Source organism: Necator americanus, chromosome IV (genome assembly GCF_031761385.1).
Source record: "Necator americanus strain Aroian chromosome IV, whole genome shotgun sequence".
Lineage (NCBI taxonomy): Eukaryota > Metazoa > Nematoda > Chromadorea > Rhabditida > Ancylostomatidae > Necator > Necator americanus.
This window is the reverse complement of record NC_087374.1, coordinates 490,678-515,445: the sequence shown is the minus strand read 5'-3', so window position 1 is coordinate 515,445 and position 24,768 is coordinate 490,678. Positions and strand designations below refer to the sequence as shown.

Here is a 24,768-nt window from a genome sequence, read left to right as displayed (position 1 = left end):
TACTTTGGCGAATATGAATTTAAATCAGATTTGAAGACTAGTTTGAGACTATCGGAGGGCTGAGAATTACATCCGTGATCGAGGGATTGCCAGGAAAAGGTGTATCAAAATCCGTGTAACTTCATCCGTGCCTGCCCGTAAGTGTATTGGCAGAAAAGTGAGTTTAGCTACTTAACCAGAGTACTCAGACCTGTCTTGAATACTGATAGTTGAGAGAAAAAAAACCAGAAATGTCAGAGACTTCATGTTAAAGAACGATGTTTTTACTACACATGCGATACGAATCTTGTGCAAAAAAAGAAAAACAGTAGAGCAATCCAACGCCGATCCTACCATATTTGAAAAAGTCACGGCAGATGATCATGACCGTAGATCTAGGATTTTCTCACCTATCCTTAGGTCGTCAGTGAGGCAACTCTTCTTCATTAACAGAGCCGGCTCGGACTACCGTATTATGTACAAGAAGGTCCCACTCAGTCCCACTAAACTTTCGGTGTTTAAGAAATTTAAGAAAGAAAAGAAAGGGATTTAAGAATCGTCAGCGGATTCTTTAAAGGAGTCACCCTACGAATCTGATGATGTGATATGGATTTCCGATGGTCAAAGAATATACGGGATCGCAGATTGCAGAAACGTCTTTTTTTACGGTAAATAGGAAGAAATGGACGGAATCACTTTCTTCCCCGCGATCTACGACACCGCTTAGGCAGAACCCACCTAAAATTCGTACCACCCCAGATTCCTGGAGTGATGCCTTTCAAGAAACGAGTGATCAAAGGTTGTTTGGGTTGTGACAATGCAAGTCAAGCAACCTCTGATCAACAATGTGGACACACTAGCCTTTTTGGGGGCTGAATATTTGTCATTTGTTTCTTGTTTATACTCCGTTCATACATACCATGACCACCATAATGGATAAATATTATAGATAGTTACTTGTTTACGTGAAGTACACCAGGATAACAAACTGCAAATTTAGTAAAGTTCATTTTTTATATAAGTTGTTCATGGGCTGCCGATAGGTGGGTGCCTTTCATATTTAAGGAACTCTTTTTTCCTCAACAATAGCCACTTCACCAAAGGCGGTTGAAGAAATGTTCTGTGCTTGAGAACGGTGACTCCAATGCCTTTATCTGTAACTGCTACTGATCATCGATCGAGGAGACTGATCAAACATTTCCTCAAAATCAGCGATGTAGTTCTGAGAGGCAGTACTCAAATAACTATCTATCCATGATATTGAATACACTTGTTATTGTCTTCAACAGGCAAACCTATGGAACGACCTTAAGACCTTATTAAATTGAAAAGCAGTGAGCGCGTGACTTGGTTAGGTCCTGGCTCTGGAATCAGTTGAAAATGTCGTCCCCGTCTCAAGTTTTTTATGTTTGTTATTCACTGTAACTACTCTTTTTAGCTGTTATTTCCTTTTATTACTGTAGAATTTTCAACTTTACTTCACTTTAGCAGCAACAAGCAACGTTGTATTTTCAACTCATAGGCTAACATTTGCATAAAACTTCTTTACTTCTTTTTCCGGTGAATTTCTCTAAATAAACGACGTGTGATGTTTTAAGAATCGCCTTTACTTCTGAAAAATGTGGTCTATGTTTGTGTCCTTTACACCTCACCTTATCAGTTTAATAATCACTGTCGCAGTGGGATCCGCAACATGCTATAATAAGGTGGGTGAAACAATTTTCTTCCCTGACAAGATTCTCTTTTACTTAAATGAAAGCTAAAGTAATAATAAACAGCAAACGTACTAAATAAGTCATGAAAGAGAGTATAAGTTAGACTCACTTATTGCGCACTCACATTTATGTAAGCATGCAAATATTTCCAGTTACCTCTCGTTCGCAACATTTTTGCTTAAAGGGATCACCTCGCAAACCTGGGATGGTGCCGGTTTCAGGTGGGTTATGGCTATACAGGGTCGTAGATTACGGGGAGGAATGTGATTCCGTCCATTTCTCCGTAATTGCCGTAAAAAACGGTCCGGAAGATGCGGCCCGTGCACAAGGCTGGCGCGCTCCAATCGAACTCGTTGCAGAAAACAGTCTCTTGGAACGCTCGAAGCCGCATCTTCCGAGCCGTTCTCAGGAAGAAATGAACGGAATCGCCCTCTTCCCCATAGTCTACGATCCCGTATAGGCATAACCCACTTGAAACTCGCACCACGCCAGGAAGGCATTCGTGGGGCGATGCCCTTAAAGCATTTCGTGCTACTTTGGTGTACATGAGAACAGATGTCTGCACTCACGTAACCCACAATGCACCTCCGAATCCTCGAGGTCAAGTAGAGTAGAAAATTTCGAGTTGGACCTCCTTTACAAGAAGAGATCTTTCAAAAAATTTGCTTTAAAAAAGTGCTATCACCAATAAGCAGAAAAAAAGAGAAGAGAAGAGAAGAAAGGCTTTATGACATAGTATGGAATTTGCTCAGAACTCATAACGAGAAACGGGAAGTTTGTGACGGAGGGCAAGCTCATGTGAACTGCCATTGAGGAAACATCGAAAGTGAAAAGACCTGAAGTAATTGTGCACTATTTCCAGAAGAAAAGTGACGCTAGCACTGTGAGTAAGAGTCAGACAGATCCGAAATCGACAACGCCTAAGTCCGCACCTGTGAGTCACAGTTGTCTCTTTTGGTCCAGACTAACATTATATTAATACTTCATCAGAAAATGGGAGAAGGGGAAAGGACTGATACCGGAGCAACACTTGGAACCGACAATCCAGAAATGCAAGCTGTACTGGCTGAACCCGCCGGCGACGATGTTTCTGTTTGTTTGTTTGTTTGTTTGTTTTTGGAATATTCACTAGTTATGTGACAACAATCACGTTTTTAGCGTGATTATTTGCCGAAGTTGGAAACGATCCTCGAAGTTGCTGCAAATTACATGTGGGGCATGAAAAAACATATGGCTGCGGACGAAGCTGCGTGGAAGGAGTTGGCGAAGAGAATTACACTTCTTCAGGCGGAGGTCCCTTTTCTTCGGAACAAAAACTGTCTGTTAATTACAGTAACATACATATTTTAGGGCTATGATGTTCGAGCTGGAACAAAAGAAGCTAAGCTTCGCCGTTTGACATCTACCAATGTGACGAGTTTAATGGACAAGGTGGACAAGGTGACCAAAAAAAGGAAGGTGAATCCTACGACTCGGGTTTCTTTGTTCTTGTACCTAACGGACAAGCATTTTTTTTTTTCAGAGAAAAAGCAGTGGCGCAGTGGGAGCCGACTGAGTTAGACTTTTGTAAATGTTATTCCATGTTTGTCAGTTCTTAATAAACATTTCAAGGGGTTCAAAGCTGTTATTGCATTATGTGGCGTTCCTGAATCGTCGTGAAGAGGAGTTCACGTCAAAAATTGTTACTGCGCACCTACGCATTGACCATGTTTGAACTGATTAGATTAATCTGATTGAGGGATATTGTGGTCTATTGAAAAAATTCGTTGTCATTCAGTAATCACTGCGGAATGTCACATTTATTTTTTACACGACCTGCCGACCATCGGCTTCACCAACGCCTCGTTTATGAAACTAATTCATTAAACACGGATACTAGAAATAAGTAACACTTGAATAGCAACAGAACTCGTATACTCTCCTAAAAAATACAAAAAAATTTCGGCTGAAACTTTCAATCACACTCTGACAATTGCAATCAAATATCCCAGTAGTTTTGATCGCAATTTGCAAACCATAAAAATTGATAATAATCATCATTCATCAGTATGTAAACAAACTGAAAAGCTATATGTTGTACATGTTCCATGAATTTTCTCAAACTTGTTTCGTTCAGATGCTTTCTCCGAGATCTCCCAGTACGGAAATCGTTGAAACTAAGGAAATCGAATTGCTCTAATTGTTACATCAACATTTCGTCACATAACCCTAAATAGAGCAATAATATTCAGAAAAAAAAAGACGTCTCAGAACCTCGAAGCTTCCACTGAACCCGGGCGGCGACATAACTACGATGGTTGAAGAAAAAACGGCTTTAAGCTGGCGACACGTTCCTCATGTATGTGCTTCTGTCGACAGCGTAACAGATTCATATATCCTCTGCGTACTCTCCTGAAACTGAGAACATTCGATGATCTAACGCGTCAATCAGCAGCAAGTGAGCGTTTTCTCCTTAGATTAAAAATGTAGTCAAATAAAACAAAATTAAAACTCTCGTAAAGAAATTTGATTGTTCAAAATATTCGAAATCACCGTTGCTAACTTGTGTGAAATAGAATATTTCGTCCCAGTGTTAACCAGACCTTTGATCCTACGCGGGTAGATAAATTGCTACCAGACTTGTCCCGGAAGATAAAAGCACTGACTTGACACATTGGCTAGCCTATGCAAGTCATTGTGTAGCCCAGTTACACGTTTGTAAGCCTCAAACGATTCTGAGTTGAAGCGAACGTGGTGGCGCATCCCAAGCCGGTGGATTAACAATCCTAGATTTACCATGGAATGTCGTTGCATAAAGTCAGCATTTTTGTCCTCCTAGACAAGTCTGGTACCATTTTGTCGATGGATGAAAGATTTTTTGGCACTAGCGCGGTTTCAAACCATCGATCAATCGTGCGGTTAGTAGCCGAACCCCCTGCCGGCTGCGCTGCACCAAACAAGCTTTTGTATAAAGCAAATAAAAATTTTTACAGGGTGATTTAAAGACATAGAACAAGTCTAGTATGTCTGCATATGCGTACGTAATCAAATTACCGTACACACATCCTGGAACAGCCTAAAACTTACTCATTGAATATAATTTCTAACGTAGGAGAAAGTCCATTCCAAATAATCCATAGAAAATTACTCATAAACAGAAACGGTGGTGTGAATACAACCACAGGGTCAATAAAAACCCAGAACACAAAAGTGAAGGATGTATAAATGCAATACAGGAGCACCTGCATTGTTATTATTGTCTCACGTCGTCCTCCGATCTGAACAAGTGAATTGGGAACGTGACCAAGCAGTAAAAACCAGAGTTCCTCACATTAACGAGAAGTTTGAAAGCAATTATTGAATAAGAGACTGCGGTTACTGACAAATATGTGATTGTCAGAACGATATCCATATAATCCAGAACGTTGGACAAAATCCGTTCCTCATCAAAAAACCACGAGAAGGACTTTAGATCGAAGTTAAATGCCGCCAGTGGGCTACCTTCAAGTAGCAGCAAAATAATAAATACTACAGTCGAAGGCAAAATTACCATAAGGGGCTAGAACATGTTTTTTTGAAACTTTATAAAAGCATAAATATTTTTTATTTTAACAAAATAAAACGTACTTTCTTATAGATTTTTTTAATCGCTGTAGGAGATACAATAATCAACAGTCGAATAATAGTAAAATGTGTTATATTGAGAGTCATTTGCATCCATGAAGAGGACAGGAACGCACCAAAAATCTGAAAATTCCATTCCTCAAGAGTATTTTTTTACGATATTATTATTGTAAACCCAAAAGCAAACCTGATCGATGTGTTCTGCCTCATGCTTTTTCCCCAAAATTAACACTACGCCGCTGTAAAAATGGGAGACCAGCTGTATCATGTCGAAAATTGCATTTATAATTGATAGGATGTAGAGACTCTTCTCCATAGCTTCAACTTTTAATATCACCTAAAATACTAGTATTTTCCTCAACACACCAATTGCTTATGGATATATTTATGTACGCCAAACCTTTAAATATAGTAAATTTACGGTCCAGAAAAGCAAAGCTGCGCTACAATTAACGCTTCCGTAAATTGTCAGACTGGTCTTGCTTGTCATATTTGAGAAGACGAGTTCGGCCTTCTCCCTTTGAGTGTTATATTTGCCTGTTGACATCAGTCCTGTAGAAAAAAGAGCTAAGTTGAGAGAAAAAGGGAGAATGGTTATTTAAGAAATCTGAGAAATCATGTGCCAACCATGGAAGATCTGAGTCCAAGGAATATTTAAAATTAAGTTCCTCCATTCTTTCCTCTTCAAAACCACCGAAGGAATCTTATACACGCAACGCAAGTGTGATTAAATGATTCGCCGCCCATTCTGCCGTCATTTTAAACTTCTATTCACAGCGAAAAATTTAAGGGGGATTCTGTTTCTTGAGGGAAACAGAGTAGAGACAGTTCTAAATCATTCTCAGATAATGACCTCATATTCTGTGTTTTCTGGTACAGTGAATCTGCAGCACGACCACGAGAACCTTGTGGGATTTCACTCGTTCGCAGGAGCTTGTGGATAATTCTAGGACAAATTACCGACAAATCCAACCATGCTCAGCTTTCCAAAGTTGAAAAAAAAATTGGCGGCATTGGCTAACTAGAAAATATGATCATAGATAAATAAATGTACAGAATGTAAAGAAAAGTAAGGAAAAGAGAGGTTACTGTACCCTGTGGATGTACATAGTGACTCGGCATAAAGCTTAATTTCCCACAGGGGAAATTCCTTGCACTACACCTGGGAACTTTCGAACACGGCTCCGTTACCAATCACTTGTAAATATCAAGATTACTCAAACAGAGTCATTTGTGAAAGAAACGCACGATTTCAGCGGTGCAGTGGTCCGTGTGATAAACTCATGAACCTCCTGTCTCTTCTCGCTAACCTTTAAGATTCTGCATTTGGCTGCAAAATTTGATATATTGGGTTCTCTGACAATGGGCGACTATTAAGATTCTGTAAGTTATATTGACATGTGGAAGCTTCTCAAATATCGCAATGAATGCCAATTTGGAAGAATTTGAGAGAAAATTTTTCAGCGTTTTCCTGGCAAAGAAGCAATGATAGGAAAGCGACAAGGAGAACGCACTGGGCTATTAAGTATCATGAAATTTTTTCCTCGTTGTCTTTTCGCTATCACGTCTTTTCATTAATTACACATAAGACCATCAATTACAATTTTCTCCATTTCAGTTGTAATTACGTAGAAAAAAAACAACAATATTTACATCTGCAAGTGAAAGGAAAAAACAAATAGTCAGTTTAGAAAAGTTGGCTATTTGGAATGACTGTATATAGAGTTTGCTCTATAACAAACCAACATCGATGGCTACTGACCACTTTAAGGTGTTCAGATCTGTCAACTGGGAAAATGACTCAAAAATAAGTCATGTAATATCCTACTCCTAATAATTTCTTTCTAATAATCCTATAGTAATTTCCTTGGGGAAAAAGCGATTAATCCAGGTTAGATGCAACAAAAATCAAAGTTGTTGTTGTCAACACCTACATGCGGTGGTTTCCTGATTAGCTATAAGAAAGTGTATTACAAAAAGTTATTAACACTTCTGAACATTATCGGGGGAGGGCTTCGCTCGAATGTGAAACAATCTTGCTTGTCGCCTTCTGATAGGAAAAATTAGATTTAAATCAATTTTGCTTTTTCTAACAACAATTCCATGACAACCGTCAGTAAATGATTCCCCTGACATGACATTACTGAATCATTGTTTGAACAATTAAAAAGAATGGCTTTTTTTGAAGTTGAAATTCATTCTAAATTACAAACATCCCTCCCAACTAAAATAGAAATTCTGTTGCAATTAACTTGAGCAGTTGCAGTGTGGGTGTAAATAAATAGCTTCGCCAGGAATCAAAAATCGAAGAGAAATCAAGAATTATTATAGATATTATAGAATCAAGCCGTATCGATTCTTCTTACTTGAACTCATTCCTCGATTATAAAGAAACACGAGTTTTTAGTAAAATCAACAGAACTGTGCCGTAATGGGAACAATCCCTTAAATCATCAGCATTAGTACCTGCAGTAGGGAATAACCGCTCACATTCAATTCAGGCTAGTTCCACCACTATTGGCGTTTAAAATTTTTAAGCGTTTAAAAATGCGACTAAAATAAGGAATTTGCTTGCTAAGTAAATGGAAATCTACTTTAGAATTTTCGGTTTCCAAAGCATTTCATAGCAGAAGCAAGGATTAAGCTTAAAAAGAAATATTTCAAAAAATTTTCGCTTGTATTTTAATCTCTAAAGTAGGTTGCCGAACGAAGAGTTTTGGCAGGCTTCCATGGTTTATAATGAAAAGTCTCGAATGTCTACGAGTTTATAACTCCTACAGCCACCAAGAAATTTCCCTGGATGTCATATAATTCTTGATCTCCAACACCATAAATATCTTTCAGATTTACGCTATCGCTATGCCGTTTTCTTGGATTCTTTACAATCTACAATCTTTGACGTTGAACAAACAACAGAGGCATTGCCACTTCACAGGCGGGAGTTCACCCTTTGTATTCGACTTTCACCGGGGAAAATAAATTTCCCCTTACAAAGATGAGTCTATGAAATGAATTGTTACAAACGGATATTTCAAATTAAGCTATATTTAGGATATTCAAAAGATTCGAAACAACACATATCCATATTTGTGTCATGGAATAAGATTCGATTCAGACAATTCGTAGAAGAGCATAATTCATCCTGATTAAGACCCCTACTATTCTGGTCGATGTCTATAACACATCCTCAATGTCCGTAATGGTGATTGACGACCACAACTGTTCAATCGATAGATCTCTGGCTTCATTTTTTGCGGATAAATCAGAATGGAATGGAACAACTGAGTAGGAAGATTTCTGCGAAATTCACAGTTCCACAATTCAGAAGAGTTGTGTGTGCCTCAACTTTGGAATGTGGAATGTTCTCGATTTTGAAAATAAAGAATTCCAGTAACTATTTCTTAGAAATGCTCACGTGTCTATAATAAATTTGGAAACTGACATTTCCTACATATCAACAACAGTTTGCGTTTATTTTCCAACATTTATTTTATTTCCTGTGAACACAGACTAACACAACGCAATAAAGAACAATCATTTTCAAATTAATTTTTTTTTAACATACTGCACTACTTTAAAAAAATTTGCACACGTTCTTGCTGGGAATAAATAGAGTTTTCTCAATGTACAAAAACATTTACATTAGATTACAGCGGCATAAATCAACTCTTTTCACTTCCATTGAATTTATCTTTGATAATTCGGGCACATTGAATCACACAAACTGGATCCTAAAATTAATAGTAAATTTTGCAACAAAAACAAAACCAGTTATTTAAGAAGAAGTGGTTTTAAATTAAAGAACCACATGAAATTTAAAGCTCACTTTGGCAATGTCTGAGATGAGATAATCGTCGAAGAGGCGCTCACAACGATCAACTGTGATTGAATGACATTCGGGCTAAAAACGTGATCGTAAAAAAAATTCAGGAAGAATGTAACTACTACAGAAAGACTACTGAAGATGATTTTCAAGGAAACGTGGAGAAAAACGAGGGAATAAATAACATGAGCTAAGAAGTGGTGGCTACAGAATTCCGAAATGTTGGTGAAGGAGAGGATAAAGGTAGATTCTGTTCAAAGATGTCACGAAAATAGCTGTCAATTGGGAGGATCTTTCTAGAAACTTACGCCTTCCTTAGTGCATGTACACGCAACACACGGAGTGATACGTTTTGTCCTACCAAGATTTATTACACGATGATCTATAAGGCAGTAATCTGAAAAAAAAGTTTCATCAGTTGAAGCTAAATGCGATAATTGCGTGAAATAATCAGAGACCTCTATCGAGCCATTCGAAAAAGTTCGTGTCAGGAAGCTCTGAGCAGGATGCTGGTGCATTCCTGTAATTTAAAAAAAAGTGCACTTACAGCTGATCACTCACATTTCATTCAATTATGAAGTGAATTCACGTCAATTCATCTGCCATAAGGAAGACATTTGGTTGTATTTTCCGAGCATATTGACTATTAGAGCAAATTATCTTTGCAAATGTAGTCTTCCGAATTTCTGCCAGTTGATCTACAATAATAAATCAATTTTAAGTTGCATTTGTTTTGCAATAAATGCATTGAAAAGCTGATATCTAGTAGCTAAATGAAAGTTAACTAATAAAATGAAAATTAACACACGGAAAAATTCCTATTTTTTTGAGTTTTCTACTTTTTTCAGATGGTATTTTTAGATGATTGCGTGAAGTTTAGCTGCAATATGTCAACAAAATTCCCATGATTTAAATTACTTAAATAATTCTACATTTATCAACCTAAAATACGGAAAGTGATGTTAAGAACAACCTGGAGTGAACTTTACAGCTTGTACATCGTTTTCATAGTAGAATCGGTCACATTTCTTCAATCGTTGCATCTGTTCTCCGATAATACAGGCTAATGAAGGTCCAACTAGAGCTCCTGCAAGGTTTTTTTTATTGTTTCAACGCTTAAATTGTGTTAAATAGGAGAGTGTCGTTTCTTTGGCTTTTTTGATCTTCCATTGAATAAAAGTTGGTTGCAATCAACACGGTTCTCGTGGCAAGACAAATTATCTTAAAAAGCCTTTCTGGAAAAATATCGTAGTCCAAAGAACGTGAAAAATGTCTCAATGTGAAAAATTGTACTTTGAATTGTATTTTACAAAATAGTTGTATTTTGTAGTAAAGAAATTGGATACGTCTAGACTCAAATAATGTATTCGTCCATACAGATCAAAGCCAAAATCAGTACAGATCAAAGCCGACCTTTTATAGGACGCTCGCTCATAATTCCAGGAAATAGGTCGATGTCATCAACGCTGTCGTACACTTTCTTAAGGGCATCAATTGCAGAGTCATCCATTGTAGATCGTAGATCATCGAATGTTCGAGCACGTCTTAGGCCACAAATTCCTCTGAAGACATAAAATAGTAAATAGAATAAAATCAAGAAATAGGAATAATTTCTCTGAAATAATTCGTCCTCAACTACATAATCCTTAACTACATAAAGGAATTCTTTTACTACAACGCAACAAAGTGAACAAATAGATGAGAATAGACTTAACCAAATGGTGAAAAAAAATCCACTAAACACCATTTCGAAAACATTCCGCAAATTTTCTTGCCGAAGGCCCAACGAAACGAAAGTCCCACTTCTATGCAAACATATTAATACAAAAAAAAACATTTAATCACATTTAATCACATGTGAGGAGAAAGAGGGTGGTTTTGTAGAAGAACATAGTCGATTTTAATCCCTCGTATGTACACAGTATGTTCCTGTTTTTGATAACAACATAGTTTTGTACAATTTTACAATAAGGATGTTTTAAGAATTTTCACTCTAATAATAGGGATACTGCAAGAAAAGTCTTTTTTGTCAGACGAATTTCTTAAAATTTCTTTCTACTCCCTCAAAATAATGTAGTTCTCGTCATTATAATTAACCTTTCACCTCACGGGGATGATAAGGAGATTTTTTTCTATATCTGTAAAACAAAATAATAGAAAAAACCAAAAACTAGGAATGGACACGTGTGGATATGATACCAATTACTGGTATAGCTACCAATAAATTCAACTTTTGAATTGAAAAAAAAACAGAACCATATTCTAAGGATAGAGAATGCATTTTTCTGAATTAAGCCGAGATTTTGAAGAGAAGAACTATGCCAGAGTTGTCTTTCCATTAGGATTAGGAACCATTAGGAATAAAAAAGAGGACAAACTCTAACCGGACCCGCGAAAGTGTAGCGATAGCTCCTAGTTCCACATTTAATATAGTGTTCACCTGTACTCATTGTAAGGCTGCACTCCATGATCTCTTCCGCGTTGGATATTGACGGCCGGTAAGTCAATTCCGGTCAACGGTCCACCTGGTTTCGCAAAAAGATGATTCCGTACAGCATCAGTGATATGACGGTCGAATGCCATGCTACAATTGACTTTGAGAGGAGAATTTTCCCGTAAAATGGTCATATTTGAAACCTTTCAGCTCCCACAAGTCCCATTAGCATTGATTCCATGTGTCCGACTTTATGATCGTAAAGAGGAGAAGGATTTCCGAAATGATCCTGAAATAATTTTTAGAGGTAAGACCAACTGAAATTTTCATCGTTCTAGCATCCTATTGTACAAATAATCCGAAAAGCATAACCAGAAGTCCAGTAAAGGCAGGTGCATATTGGTATTTCAGATTAAAAAAAAACTGGGATCAAAATCCTTTTGCATGGGTGTTTGCAACAGTGTTCCAGATGGGTTTTCCTTCATGAGGTCTTCTGCTGCTTACATATTTACAGCGGTTCAACTTGGTTGACGCGAAGCAGGTAGTGATCAGACCGAACGAAATTGGGATCATCGCTCGATAAATGCGTCAGTCCCCCGCTTTACCGCAGACACGCCGCATTAGACCGGCTGAGGGTTCGTTCGACTTTCCCTGTACAGTCTCAACGTAGATCCTTCAATGATGTAAGCTACTTTATCCAGAACTCTTTTTTTTAATACCTGCGTTTCTAGCTTCCTTAATACCCATATTTCTAACTGTAACTAACTAATTTTAAAGAAAGTCTTGTTATTAGTCTTGTTGCGCCGTCTTCTTTAGTGACGTTACTTAATGGTGGATTGATTTCTGCAGGATACTGGTACGAACAGTATCGAAAGTGTATAACAATCTGATGTTAAAATCTCCGCAGAACTTCTAAGCGCTCTACGGAGTTCCAACATTAAAAAAATCAGCTGTTTTTTTTTTTGCGAGAACTACGCTGATGTTGTTGAATTTGATGCAGAGAGATGAGGAGGAGGGGAGGAAGAGGAGGAAAGTAAGTGTTGTAGCCCTGATGTCTAAACGTCGTTAATTCTGAACAAAGCAATGCTTGACAATTTCGCTCCCATAGCTAATTCGGCCAACGTCCAGGTAACACTGACATTGCCTCAACGAAAAACGAGCTTTTCCCATATAAACTAACAAAGAACGGAAGAGTAAAAGATCCAAAACTGGTAGCATTTACCTTCAGCTCAATTGCGTCAGTCATATTTTTAAATATATCATTCATACGAGGGAACTTCGATCGAATTAATGTATGCCCAAATCGGAATGCAGATGTTGACATTTCTTGTGAAATTGCAGGATCGCAATGTGGATCATATCCTAAAGAAATACAAAGTATATCACTCAGAAAATGTTTTAAGTCATATGCTCAGCGAACCTGTGAAATAGCCACTTTTCTTTGGCATAAGATCATATTTGGACATCGCCTCACATCCCAACACAACAGGAAGCCATTCTTTGAAAATTACATGCTGGATCTTAGCAACGTTAATTCTTCGCGCTTCCTGAAATAGAATGTTTACGTTAGGAAGGTTTTTTTCGTTCGTCTAGTTCCAATTTTACTTGGTAAAGCTGTTCGTCGGTCCAGAAATTGTTCACTCTGCGTAGTTCCGAGGCAATTCTATTGTGTTCCCTCAGTAAAATCGTATGAATGACTGTGAGACCAGGTTGCTCATTGCTGCGCTCATCACCGGCCACAAAACATCTTAAAAATCTCATTTTTATTTTTTTATTTATTTTCCTGCATTTTTGAAAGTTTTTTTATTTAATCAGCTATTTTTTTACAGATAAGATTTATCATTCACCTCTTCTCTCTCGAACTAAGTGTTGATCGACAATCTCTTTCCTGATTTCCCTGTGGTAGAGCTTCCTTATTGAACCTAAAACACGCTCAAATACCTCTATGTTTGTGAAATATTAGCAGATAATTTAACTGTTTATTTCAATTGTTTTCAACTCTCTTCAATTTCGTTGAAAGTCCTGAAAGACACTTTTGAACAAAAAGTTGAACAACTGTTCGAGAATTCAATCGCATGGTATACAACAAAAGGTCACGCTATTTTGATTTTGTTTTAGTTTTTTTTTCTTTTTTTATGTTCGTTTTTTTTTGTGTTTTTAGTATGTTTAGTTCTTTGACTCAGAAGAACTTAAGCACAACAATTTCAGTTCAATTTACTTACCCTAGATCAGTGTAGTTAAGTTTCCCTTGACTGAACAAGCGAAGCTGGTTTGCCTCGCAATCAGTTGATCCATAGACTGACGATAGATCCAGAAATGATGTGAGCTGGTTTAGCTAAACGATTTATGTTCTCCCGTTAGGAATCTTCAGAGTATTGTGTAGGATGTGCTGTGAAAATGAAAGAAAACTACTGAGGAAGCCTCGTTGCAACACTACAGTGAAACGAACCTGATTTCTGTATCCTAGTGTAAGCTGACCAAGCAGACTCCTTGCAAAAGGCATGCAGCGTGGACGACCATCGCTATGCGTAGCAGGAAAGAACGGATCATCTTTCCCTATCTTGATGGGGAAGCAATGAATAGAGAGCATTTCGTGCGAATCACATGAAGAGCAGTTTAAAATGGTGTTGTTTGGTCCTGTGAAGATTTCAAATCAGTATTCATGTAGCTTATTATTAACTCATACCAAATATATTTCAAAAACAGGGAAAATCCACATTTTTGATGCTAACCTCGTGCGATTGGCGAATGCATCATGTCATGATCGAGAATCTGACCGAACTGCATCAGCATATGAGTGAATTTTACGTGGAATTCAGGTGAATCCTGATGTACGGAGTTGCTAATAGCCCTTGCAGAAGGCAAATCGAATCCTGATCGAGCTCTTGTTCGTGGAGCATCGAAGCCTAGATTATTTTTTCATGTTATGCTTTACAAGATTCAAAAGGAAATTATTAAAATTTCTGACCAATAGAACTTAAGTAGAAAAATGCAAAATTTTCCGATTTTATCTCTGCACACAGTACACAAATTATGGTACCACTACAAAAAACAAGTTGGATCCACGAAAAATGTAAAAGCAAGTTGTCTTTTTCTTGTGTAGACAGTGAATCTGTGACTAGAAGACTACTTGTTGTTGGTCGTTGTCGAGAAATTCAACGTTTTTAAGGAATTCTTTGATATCTGTGGACCATAAATGAATCATTTTCTCTTGGTTGTCGTTTCCGTTTGTCCAGAATCACTACATATCGGGTGAAAACCAATTCTTAACGTGAGCATAACAAATAGTCAAATAAAAGAGGCAAATAAATAAAGAGTAAAAAAACACCGTCGCCATATGCAGGATCCAAAAGTCGTCGCATTCCGGTGAAAGCGTTGCCATATTTTGGAAATTGGAGATTATTGCACCAGCCAGAATAAGTCCTAGGGATAAGATATTCTTTTTGTTGTAAGAGTTAACCGTTTCATTCAAAAATACATTCAGCTACTCTTTCCGCCTTTTCGATTAAAATTACCTGTATTTTGCAGTATGGTCGCATGGAAGCAGTTGTGGCAAACATTGCTCCTTTGGAAGAGGTTCACGACCTAAACCTAGCGATGTTTAGCTTTTTCCATATCGAACCTATTATCATATTATTATTATTATTATTATTATTATTATTATTATTATTATTATTATTATTATTATTATTATTATTGTTATTATTATTATTATTATTATTATCAGCGCTACAACCACTTCTTTGTAATACTATATCTGGGTTAATTCTTTAGATTGGGCTAGCTCTAAGTAGTAGTTGACTAAAAAGTTAGCCGCTTCTTAGTTTCCGGGCACGAAATTGAGTCAACACGGGGAACTGCGATAAATACGGGAGGTACGATAGTATATTAAATGTGAGCTCGAGATGATCAGATTTCCGGCGTACCTAGGAACGGTGTGAAGTTTCCCACGATCTTTTCCACTTCAATATCCGGAAGGAGCTGCTGAAGAGTAGCAACATCCAATCCTTCAGGTATCTTTTCGCTTTCGTCTAGGCCCGTGCTAAAAATTACTTTAAAAAAACATGGTTGCTCTTAGTGTTGAAACAGCTGTTAGCTTACCCAAACACTAAGACTCTTGTGGCTTCCCTCAACACTCCGGCCGTTCTAGCAATATCAAGTGATTCCCGCTTAGGAGCCATTAAGGATGCATGCGAGAAAATTGCAGATTGGGAATTTTTATTAGGAGGTGGCCCTAAATAAAAAGTACTACATTCACGTCGTGCTGAATACCAGAAAGTTCTTCGAACCGAGTGCTCGGATTCTCCGTCCTTCTGCTTCTTGAAGCCTGTTATATTGTTCGATTCCCAGCCGAATAGCTTTTTCTACAGTGGCCTGGAAAGTTTTGCTCGACTTCAAAATCTTTGAGTTTCAGCAATCGCAACTGCTGGGTTACTTTAGTGATTGGTAATGTACGCTTAGGTTCCTCATCCTTCCAAGCGGAGAAGTTGACTGAATCGATGATTGAGGAGCTGCAGCTTACTGGACAGTTTCTAAATAGGAATAGTTTCTCGGAAAACCAAGTTTAACGAAAATGTCGAGGAGTTTATGATCGATTCAAATCTGTTGATTTTAGAATGCTGGCTTAGAAAAATTCCTACGAATATTTGGTATTTTCTCACCCATAATCGTCTTGAAGAGCAAACACATTGTGTTGTATGAAGCGGATATCATCAGAAGTATCGCAGATCACACGCGCTAATGTTGTTTTTCGAATTTCATCGAGTTGAGCAGGTGAGAAAGAAGAAGGATAGAAGAAGTTTTCGTACCAGAACCGATCACCTCGTTTAGTCTGAAACCTTGACAGATAGTTTCTACTTGGTATCGTCAATAAACACGATTAAATTTTGCAGAATTTTGTGGACAATGGCGCAAGGATGAGCCATCTCTTAATAATAACATGATAACAAAAGTCTAATAGTAATATATATCTTGTAAATGCTATCCTTCAGAGATCATCTTGCTGCGAGTCAGTGCCAGTCATACCATAACTCTTTTATTTCTAATACTCTTAAAACCGCTATCATATATACTGAGACTCTCCGAATATCTAGGAACTGTAGTTTTTATTCGGATTTCAATGACAGACTACAGATCATGCTCAAGCTTTTGAGTACTTTAAAATATGACAAGAACATTATTATTCAGGCTATTTTAGAATGTTTTATTAATAGCAAACATATCGTTTATAAGTATCCTGAACTATATAGAATACGTAGTTTTAAAACATTTACTAATACGCTTGTATCTAGTCTGTTTTTATGATCTCCTTGACATAACACTTACTCATATATTGATCTTTTTTGGCGCCTTAGCTGGCTATAAATAGCAGGCTCTATATCAATTTCAGATTCTGTTCACTCTTCCTTAAATGAATCCTCCATTCTTCTGTACAATTCCCTTGCTTCAGAAAATTCAAACTACTATACCTTCTCCATCTGCTGTGCGAATAAACAGGAAAGTGTTGGGCCGAGAAGTGCGCCAGGCAGTGGAGCTTCCGCAAGCCCTCCTACTATCAAGTCTACATCTTCAGGTGACTCGTAGAGTTGTTCAAACATCGACGCATTCACAGATGGAAGGAACTGAACGTATCACATTGTAGAAAATCACCGTGGAATGGAAAAGTATGGCCACAGCTATGCTACGTCGTCGTTGGCGGGAACCAACAACACTGGCGCAAGGACCAGATTTTTGACAGGTATTGACTATGTATGGCGCGATCGTTGCGATCAATAGGACCGATTTGCTCAAACCCATCAAAAATAAAATATTCATCGCCAATGTTGGCTATCATTACCGACAACGGCAGAGTATTGTAACAGCTAAAAATACAGGCAAAAAGTACGGTAGCAATGTTGCTATGTTTTGAGAAGCAACACCTCTGCTCTGCTGTTCCTCTTTTCTCTTACCTTAGTGGACATAGATGCGAAAGACTTAGCGTTGTCTAAGTTGCAGTGCCTTCTAAATTGCAAATAGCCAGGGATTCCATGATCCCTTCCCATCTGCACAATATAAGCTGCCATATCAATACCCTGGTCGAATGTTCCTTTAAAAAAATGGATTAGAACAAATGGAAATAAATTAAAAAGGAATCCCAAAGCTCCGGTTTATAGCTGAGAATAAGACACCGCTAATGACCAAATAAATCTAGTTGCATACCTTTTCTGAAAGCATTCTTAAGCTCAGGCGTAATGTGCAAGCCCGGTTTCATTATCGGTGACCGCGTAAGAAATCGCAAGACAGCATCAAAACGATTTCGTTGATAGATGAAGGAAGGATCGTAGAAGACCTACAGCAAGAAGAAATTATCAGATAACATTTTTTATTTTCACTACCCTCACCTTTCCCAGAGGTTCAGTCCGTTTGTTGTTTCCAAATGTGTCCGTAATTGTTATTTGATCTGGGAGTAGAGTTAGGAAGAACTGTCCGACAACCGATGCAAACATATTTAGCGTTGATCCATCGATATTCTATAAATGTTTTGTTTTTCTCTTTCTACACGAATTTCTCAATAATTCCGAAGTGTATCATTATCCTACCATGTCGTAACGGCTATCGTATCCATTCACTTGGAGATCTAACGAGTTTCTCTTCAAATTCTCCTTGCCAATAATTACAGGAATAAATTCGTTATAAGTGATGTGTTGAATTTGAGCAATCACAATTCTTCGAGCTTCTTGAAACAGTTTTTCATCGTTCCATGTGGGATTCACTTCCTAAATGTTCAACATGTTATCCGCCACGGAAAGCACTTTGCCAGGTTCCACTGACGAGGAATTGGGTTCCGATTTTTAAAAATATTCTAACTCAGATAAAATGTGTTTCTTTTCTCTCCCCTTTGCTCCTTTTTTGATCTTTTTTCTTTTCTTTTTTATTTGCTTGTTTTGAAACTTGATTTGATTTGAATTTGATTCACCAACAAGCGCTTACTGCATTAAAAGGATAAAGTCACTGGCGTATCAATCCACTTGGGATGCGCCAACGCGTTTTACGTCGTTCTAGTACCTTTAGACTTTGACCGTCTTTACTGACGTAAAAAGTGAAGGTTACTGTTTCGAGATGTGCACTGCAAATAAGGTTTATATGGAGATTGTGAAAAATGATAATATCGCGCAAGGGAAAGGATAGCATCCAGTAAAGATTTACGAACTACGAGTCCCTAGTCACATCATTTTTACCTTCAGTTTCTCAGCCACAAAGTTGTGCTGCCTCATCCACATCGTGTACATCACCGAGTTGGATGGCAGGAAATTGATCCTAGAAGTGAGAGGTGAATCAAGCACCACATCTACTATCATCTTTCGAAACTGAACCTCTGACTGCCAGCCAGAAGGCATTGCTGAGAAGTAGGCGAAACGCTTCTACAGTCCTCATCGTCATCCGCTTGCGGTAAGCCGTTGTGCGACGCAGACAAGGTTCGAAGCGAAAGCTGACCTACGATTAGTGTTTTTAGGTATTATATTTTGAAGATAATAAAAAAAGAGAAGACGAGAGATGAGTGAGATTGGAGAAAATCCACAATGTTTTAACTTACCATCTTTGAAAGATCGCATTTTGTTGACGATTTCCTGAGTTGAACCATAAATTTGACTAGCATCAAGATAGCCGCTAACCTGCGAAAAAAACGTGCTAGCTTTTTAAAAAATTAAGGGCTCGAATCCCATTCTCCACGTTTTCTTACCATATTTCCTTGCTCACGATAGCCCAGCGAGCAATTTTCTTTGGGAGTTGGCATTGAGCGCGAATAAGTCACACCTGAAAACAGTAATGACTCTTTGAGATCCCTGTAAAAGTTTCGAATCTCTACTAACACTTTCCGTCCTTGGTTCTTATTGGGAAACATTCGGGATGATCAGTCAAAGGATCACAACAAGGCAGTGGCAAATATTTCGAGGTGGTGAAGAAACCTTCTGAAATCGATAATCTTTAGAATCTTATGGCTATTTTACTTCCATCCTGAAACCACATCCATGTCCACTACATTTAATGCAGTGGACGTTTGACTAGCTGCTTCTGCTTTTTACGTATGAGCAGCCAAAATTGACGCTTCTTTATTATCTTTTCTTATTCTGTTGCCCATTTATTCTTTTTGTTACTTCTCTTTTTGTTATTTTATTTTCATCCCCTTCGTCAGGGCCTGGAGATGTACAGTGAAAAGATAAGTGACTTATTTTCTCAAATACCTTATCGCTCCAAAAAAAGTATTCGGACGGCTCTGTGAGCAATATATCAGCGTAGGTTTACCTTTTGTGATGGAAATGACACTGTAGCGGACCACCACGACAACCAAATACATAGAAAAAATCGCGTACATTCAAGGATAGTCGAACAGGGGGACTATTTCTGATTCGTTTACTGTTACTGTGTTACTTTCGGAATTACAGCTGAAATATGATCCAGTTCCATTTTCCCCTCGTTTTATTACTCATTCGCTAGCAGGAGTCTTCAGAAGCAGTAACCAACCTGGTGGTGAGGGACAAAAAAAAAGACTTTCCCATTACCTTTCACTAGACGACTACTCGCAACATGTGCCATGTCATCGTAGATAAATGAGGCCCATTGAGCGAGAACCATTGAACAGGAAGCATGTCCTCGTGGTGCCGGCCTGAAAGATTAGCGATTTTTCGCGGCGTTCGCTGAATTCCATACTTACGTAGTACTTACGTGAAAAGTGCGGCGACTTCTGTGGCGGAAGGAAGTGGAGAGTTGGTTTTCGAAGAGCGAGGAGTGGATATTTCTGAATGAAAGGGCATTGAAGGAGCTCGAGCGACACATGCAGTCCGGTGGAAACGGTTTGACATGGGGTGTGATTCCGTAGGCGGTTTCGTTAGTTCTTATCGGACCTGAGCGATGGGCTCAACCACTCCTGTTCGAGCTCAATTGTACCAAAAGTCAAGCCGTTTTGACCCGATTATAAAGAAGTGAAGAAGAAGTGAAAAGATTGTAGCGAGGCAGGAGCAATAATAATAATAATTTAATAATAATAAAAAATAATTGTAGATTTCATTTTAGCCAATACCAGGTGCTTTTACATTTTATTGCACAAACTCTCCGATTTCCCCGTAGCCTGGAATGTAAGGAACAAATAAGTTTTGTTCTCGTAAATATCCCTTTGCTATCAACCAGTCTTTGATTGCTGGGAAGGAGGATTTTAATTATCATCACCGAGTATGATTGAACAGAGCAGTAGAGCGGTAGAAATCGCTCGTTTGGACGAGTGTTATTTAATACACCGGTAAGTCGACAACCAGAAGGAGCTTATTTGTTCTAGAAAAAAACAATAGCCTTATTTGTCTTTCATTTGTATTCCAGATGCCTTACGGGAATCCAAAAAACTCCTAACGCCTTGCTTAGTAAATTTTAGTTTTAGTTTTAGTTAAAATTTTAGAGATAGTTTCTTTTTTAAATTTTGTTTTTAGTTAAATTTTGGTTTAACGAAACAAAATTAAGACTCATTGCAAAGAGAAGAAACTATGCCAATTCTGAATACTCCAGACTTCTTACATCCACCCTCCGCTAGGAATCAAGGGCTCGGAAGAATTACTGCTAAACCAGATATTCTCTTTCCTTTCACCAGGTGAACCCAGAAGTCGTCCGTCTCCTCGTAGTTTTACAAAACAGAACAGACGAGATCTGAGATAATGGACCAAAATGTTCTTATTAATCTGTTCTTACTAGCAACTCTTCTTCTTTCTGTGCAGAAAAAACCTGAACATTCCGGAATGCCGGCCATTCCCACTTAGGTTCACTGTTCCGTGAGAACTTAATGGATGCAGACTGGTTGTTGAGTAGGTCAAAGCTAATATGCATTCTTGTTGGCGCTGGATAAAGTAACTGTAGATGTCAATAACATAGAAGGCTATATAGAATGCAACAAATCGAGCAACAACAACAACTCACATTTCCACGATGTTCAAGTACATATCCTAAGTTTTTCTAAAGTGAGAAACAGATTATTTTATGATACTTACTGTCCTCATAGTCCGGCGGAAGCAGCCTTCGCAGTGGCTCATAGATTGCGCCATACTGTGGATGATTCACATTGTTACAGTGACCGGAGTAAGTTCTTAAACTCTCAGCAACAGTTCAGACCTCGAAATAGTAGGGAAGTTCGCCTTACCTGTACTTCCCAGCGATGCACTCTTCGATCGTGCTGACCGGGCAATGACTTTGAATCACCGACCCATCCAGAGGAACTAAGGAAAAAGCATCAAGGATACGTGAAGGAAGAAGTCTGTAATGAGTACCGAATGTCTTTGAAGAGGTTGTTCCAGCACAGAAGGATCTTTAGAAGGTAAACTCTTCGAATGACGAAAAAAAAGCTAATCACTTATGGATTACACAAAAATAACGACATACTTGGAAAGTTTCCGTGTTGCTTCGACAGAGATTAGTGCGGAAAATGAGAGATATTTCGTATAACGATCTCCTCTGTTGTAATGGGACCACGCAAGTTCACCTGAGGTGAAGGAGTTCTCTAAAACCATAATAGGTCAGTTGTACTTTTTTCCTGATATTTGAGATATTATGGGCCCATCACTAAGCGATCACCTTTTGTGGTCCTTTGAAGTTGCTTTTCTGTTTGATTAAATATTTTTTCGATATAATCCTTAGCTTGGCGAGCAGCTAATAGAATTTGGTCGTGGCTCATCAATTTGGTAACCTTTAATAATAAAAGAAAAGCGAATAAAAAGGAACGTTTTATGCATTATTCATAGATGCCAGCGACTTACTTCTTTCTTCGCCTCCGCTTGTTTTTCGGTGTAGAATAAGCTTTGTTTTTCGGATTCTTCTGCAACTATGAGGATATTTGTGTATGGTCAAACCTCTGCTAAGATTTAGGTATTGAATTTAAGCATCCAATTTTCGTCCTAAACTTTTAAGCTACACTGAACACTGAATAGAGTAGTTAAAAAAACTGAGCGTTTTTATAAAACGCCTTGTGCCTCAGATGTGTAGATTTAGCCCACACTGCTCTCGTGTCTCGTGTGTGACACGACCAAAATTCTAAAAAAAGGAGTATTAGTTAAATATTTGTAATGTAAACGTTGTCACAAACATTTTTGCGTGCTTGGGTGATATCTTTGCTCTATTGACACCATTGACCACCACCACCATGGAAACCAGAGTTCTAGGATTTTCAGAACTTCTCATCTCAAGAACCTGACACCTTCTGATCTTCCTTTCCCAGATGTATTGCTGTGTCGGAATTAAAATTCTCTTATCATTCTTCTTATTATCATTTTATTTTTTTTTATCATTGAGCCTATCATTATCGTAGGAGCAGCAGTAGAGGGATGTAGCATACAACTCAACCCAGAAAATACAAATCTGTGATCGCTGCAAGCTCGAGCCGGACATCAAGAGACCATGTAACTTTCGTTGCTGTACAGATTAAAGCACTTGAACAGCACTTTTCTAGGAATCTTGAAGTCTAAGCATTTGCAAAATTAATAACCATCGGCATAGGGGGTTAAACATCGAGTGTTTCAATTAAATAAATTTTCAATTAATTAATAGCTAAAGTTACGTATTTGCACTACGCGAATTTCGATTAAATTTGAATCTTCCGCCTCTTACTCCTGTTCTAACTAGGGAAGTATTTTGCTTATTTATTGAACTTGATTGATTTTTATTTATAATTATTTTTTGCATTTTTGTTAGCAAGTTTTCAATCTAAAACGAAATATTTTCTTAATTATAGAAGAAACACGAGACGAAAGATGAAATTGTATGCGAAATTCAAAAAATGTGAGAATGTCGCTTAAGAATATTCGCATTATATTGTTAATAGTGAAGTAGTTAATGTTATTATTGTGGTATTATTAGTGTTATTACCATTGTTATTAGTGTGTTAAGTGTTTATGACATAAATGGGACATATTTATGACATAAAGGGCATAGGTAACATTTTCAGGAAAACAGTAAGTCATCCATTATTAAGTATTTTTATCATGGAGGTGGTAAACGAACATGGCTTGAAGATAGAGCAGCACAGGATAACTGCGATGGATCCTGTTGGAATAGAGCGTTGAGAGCTAATTCTCTCAGAACGCGATAAAATCACCATTTATCCATAAGATCCATTTTTCCATGAGGAACCCGTTTTTTCCATGATACAGTTGCTTTCATTCTATTATTATCGTTATCGTTTTCATTTATTTCATTTTATCATTGTTTTATTTCATTACTAAGCTTTTTTTTTTGCTGGAGGCACTTGAAGTCTAGCACCTGTTCGTAATAGCCGTATTTTCACTCTTTCTAGAAATGACCAGAGTCTCTTTGAAAAATAATTCGACAAGGAATAAAAGGACAATTGAAAACTGCCTTACCTTCCAAATTCTTCACTCCGAATGCTTTTCTTTCACATGGAGTGAAACTGGGACCACAGGGAAATTTCAAAGTGTACGCTGATGAACTCATCATGAGTAATAAATAGAACCATCGCATTCTTGAATGGAAAATGCTTTATGTGGAGAAAAAATCGAATAACCGCACAGGATTCACACAAATATACAAATTAATTTTGTAGTAGATTGTTTAGGGTGGAAAAGCGTAGGTATAAGCCGCCTGCTTTGATTCAAACGGTTTAATTCGGGTTGTTGCGCAGGAAAGGCTGAGATTCCCGAGAAAAACCTGTTTATTATGCTTATCCTGGGCCGCATATAGGCATTGCGCCGGTTCTGACCCGGATATTGAGCTGCTCTTATGTACAATTACATTTAGATGCGTTTTAAATGATTCTGCTGTTCAATAATGAATACTAATCCGTAAAATAAACAGGTAGTTGATAGTAATCGAGTAAGTAAGTAAGTTGGTAAGTAAGAAACTAAAGAATTGAGCGTATACAAAAACTATGGTTGCCGCTAAAAGTCGACAGAACTCGGTAGGACGTTGAAAAAAAGGTATCTACAGAAAATTAATGGAAATTATGGGGGATAACTGCACTGAATCCTGAAATAGGCTCGAAAAGTAGGATAAATGTAAAATACTATAATAAAGCAGAATTACAGGAAGGTACGTGTGAGATATCGCGTTTAGGGTGAGCGACTATGCGAAAAGCACAAGCTGATGATGAGATCATGTTCGGATATGATAACATTATGCGGGATCGAAACGAGTCCGTCAGCACGAACTGGTCGTTCCATTCAAACCCATCTGCGCACATGTTATCT

General features: G+C 37.9%; 5 protein-coding genes across 9 annotated transcripts; 3 read left to right on the top strand and 2 right to left on the bottom strand.

The window, feature by feature from the left end:
* Positions 1–750: 750 nt before the first annotated feature.
* Positions 751–3,249, top strand: RB195_000063 (uncharacterized protein; the record flags this gene model as incomplete). Of its 2 annotated transcripts, XM_064196200.1 has the most annotated exons (9): positions 751–778; positions 980–1,022; positions 1,578–1,603; positions 1,660–1,685; positions 2,557–2,628; positions 2,685–2,786; positions 2,853–2,987; positions 3,045–3,152; positions 3,217–3,249. In XM_064196200.1, the coding sequence occupies 9 exons, from the start codon at positions 751–753 to the stop codon at positions 3,247–3,249; spliced, it is 573 nt and encodes a 190-aa protein (XP_064052080.1). The 2 variants fall into 2 exon arrangements, with proteins under 2 accessions (XP_064052080.1, XP_064052081.1); XM_064196199.1 differs by lacking the exons at positions 751–778; positions 980–1,022 and having other exon boundaries at positions 1,599–1,685.
* Positions 3,250–4,756: 1,507 nt separating this feature from the next.
* On the bottom strand, positions 4,757–5,844 carry RB195_000062 (uncharacterized protein; the record flags this gene model as incomplete). The annotated part of the gene is made up of 5 exons (XM_064196198.1): positions 4,757–4,951; positions 5,005–5,232; positions 5,301–5,420; positions 5,485–5,634; positions 5,698–5,844. The coding sequence occupies 5 exons, from the start codon at positions 5,842–5,844 to the stop codon at positions 4,757–4,759; spliced, it is 840 nt and encodes a 279-aa protein (XP_064052079.1).
* A 3,115-nt stretch (positions 5,845–8,959) lies between these two features.
* Positions 8,960–24,043, bottom strand: RB195_000059 (uncharacterized protein; the record flags this gene model as incomplete). 4 transcript variants are annotated; one of them, XM_064196192.1, is made up of 41 exons in its annotated part: positions 8,960–9,028; positions 9,124–9,198; positions 9,429–9,517; positions 9,579–9,640; positions 9,710–9,818; positions 10,094–10,207; positions 10,534–10,682; positions 11,561–11,704; positions 11,758–11,843; positions 12,777–12,916; positions 12,975–13,101; positions 13,160–13,301; positions 13,402–13,476; positions 13,777–13,889; positions 14,004–14,191; positions 14,287–14,460; positions 14,883–14,977; positions 15,070–15,139; positions 15,481–15,596; positions 15,656–15,788; positions 15,844–15,928; positions 15,990–16,086; positions 16,216–16,385; positions 17,023–17,175; positions 17,503–17,639; positions 17,753–17,882; positions 17,935–18,063; positions 18,133–18,309; positions 18,772–18,850; positions 18,907–19,027; positions 19,128–19,206; positions 19,275–19,348; positions 19,405–19,503; positions 20,095–20,198; positions 20,258–20,330; positions 21,565–21,659; positions 21,714–21,878; positions 21,953–22,070; positions 22,145–22,256; positions 22,327–22,385; positions 23,926–24,043. In XM_064196192.1, the coding sequence occupies 41 exons, from the start codon at positions 24,041–24,043 to the stop codon at positions 8,960–8,962; spliced, it is 4,644 nt and encodes a 1,547-aa protein (XP_064052073.1). The 4 variants fall into 4 exon arrangements, with proteins under 4 accessions (XP_064052073.1, XP_064052078.1, XP_064052077.1 ...); XM_064196195.1 differs by lacking the exons at positions 15,070–15,139; positions 15,481–15,596; positions 15,656–15,788; ... (19 more) ...; positions 22,327–22,385; positions 23,926–24,043 and adding an exon at positions 11,505–11,560 and having other exon boundaries at positions 11,614–11,704; positions 14,883–14,916; XM_064196194.1 differs by lacking the exons at positions 15,070–15,139; positions 15,481–15,596; positions 15,656–15,788; ... (19 more) ...; positions 22,327–22,385; positions 23,926–24,043 and having other exon boundaries at positions 14,883–14,916.
* Positions 15,092–15,328, top strand: RB195_000061 (uncharacterized protein; the record flags this gene model as incomplete). Its single annotated transcript, XM_064196197.1, has 1 exon — positions 15,092–15,328. One exon carries the CDS (start codon positions 15,092–15,094, stop codon positions 15,326–15,328), a length of 237 nt encoding a protein of 78 aa, XP_064052076.1.
* RB195_000060 (uncharacterized protein) lies at positions 16,691–17,856 on the top strand (the record flags this gene model as incomplete). The annotated part of the gene is made up of 4 exons (XM_064196196.1): positions 16,691–16,706; positions 17,004–17,126; positions 17,196–17,291; positions 17,780–17,856. 4 exons carry the CDS (start codon positions 16,691–16,693, stop codon positions 17,854–17,856), a joined length of 312 nt encoding a protein of 103 aa, XP_064052074.1.
* Positions 24,044–24,768: the final 725 nt, after the last annotated feature.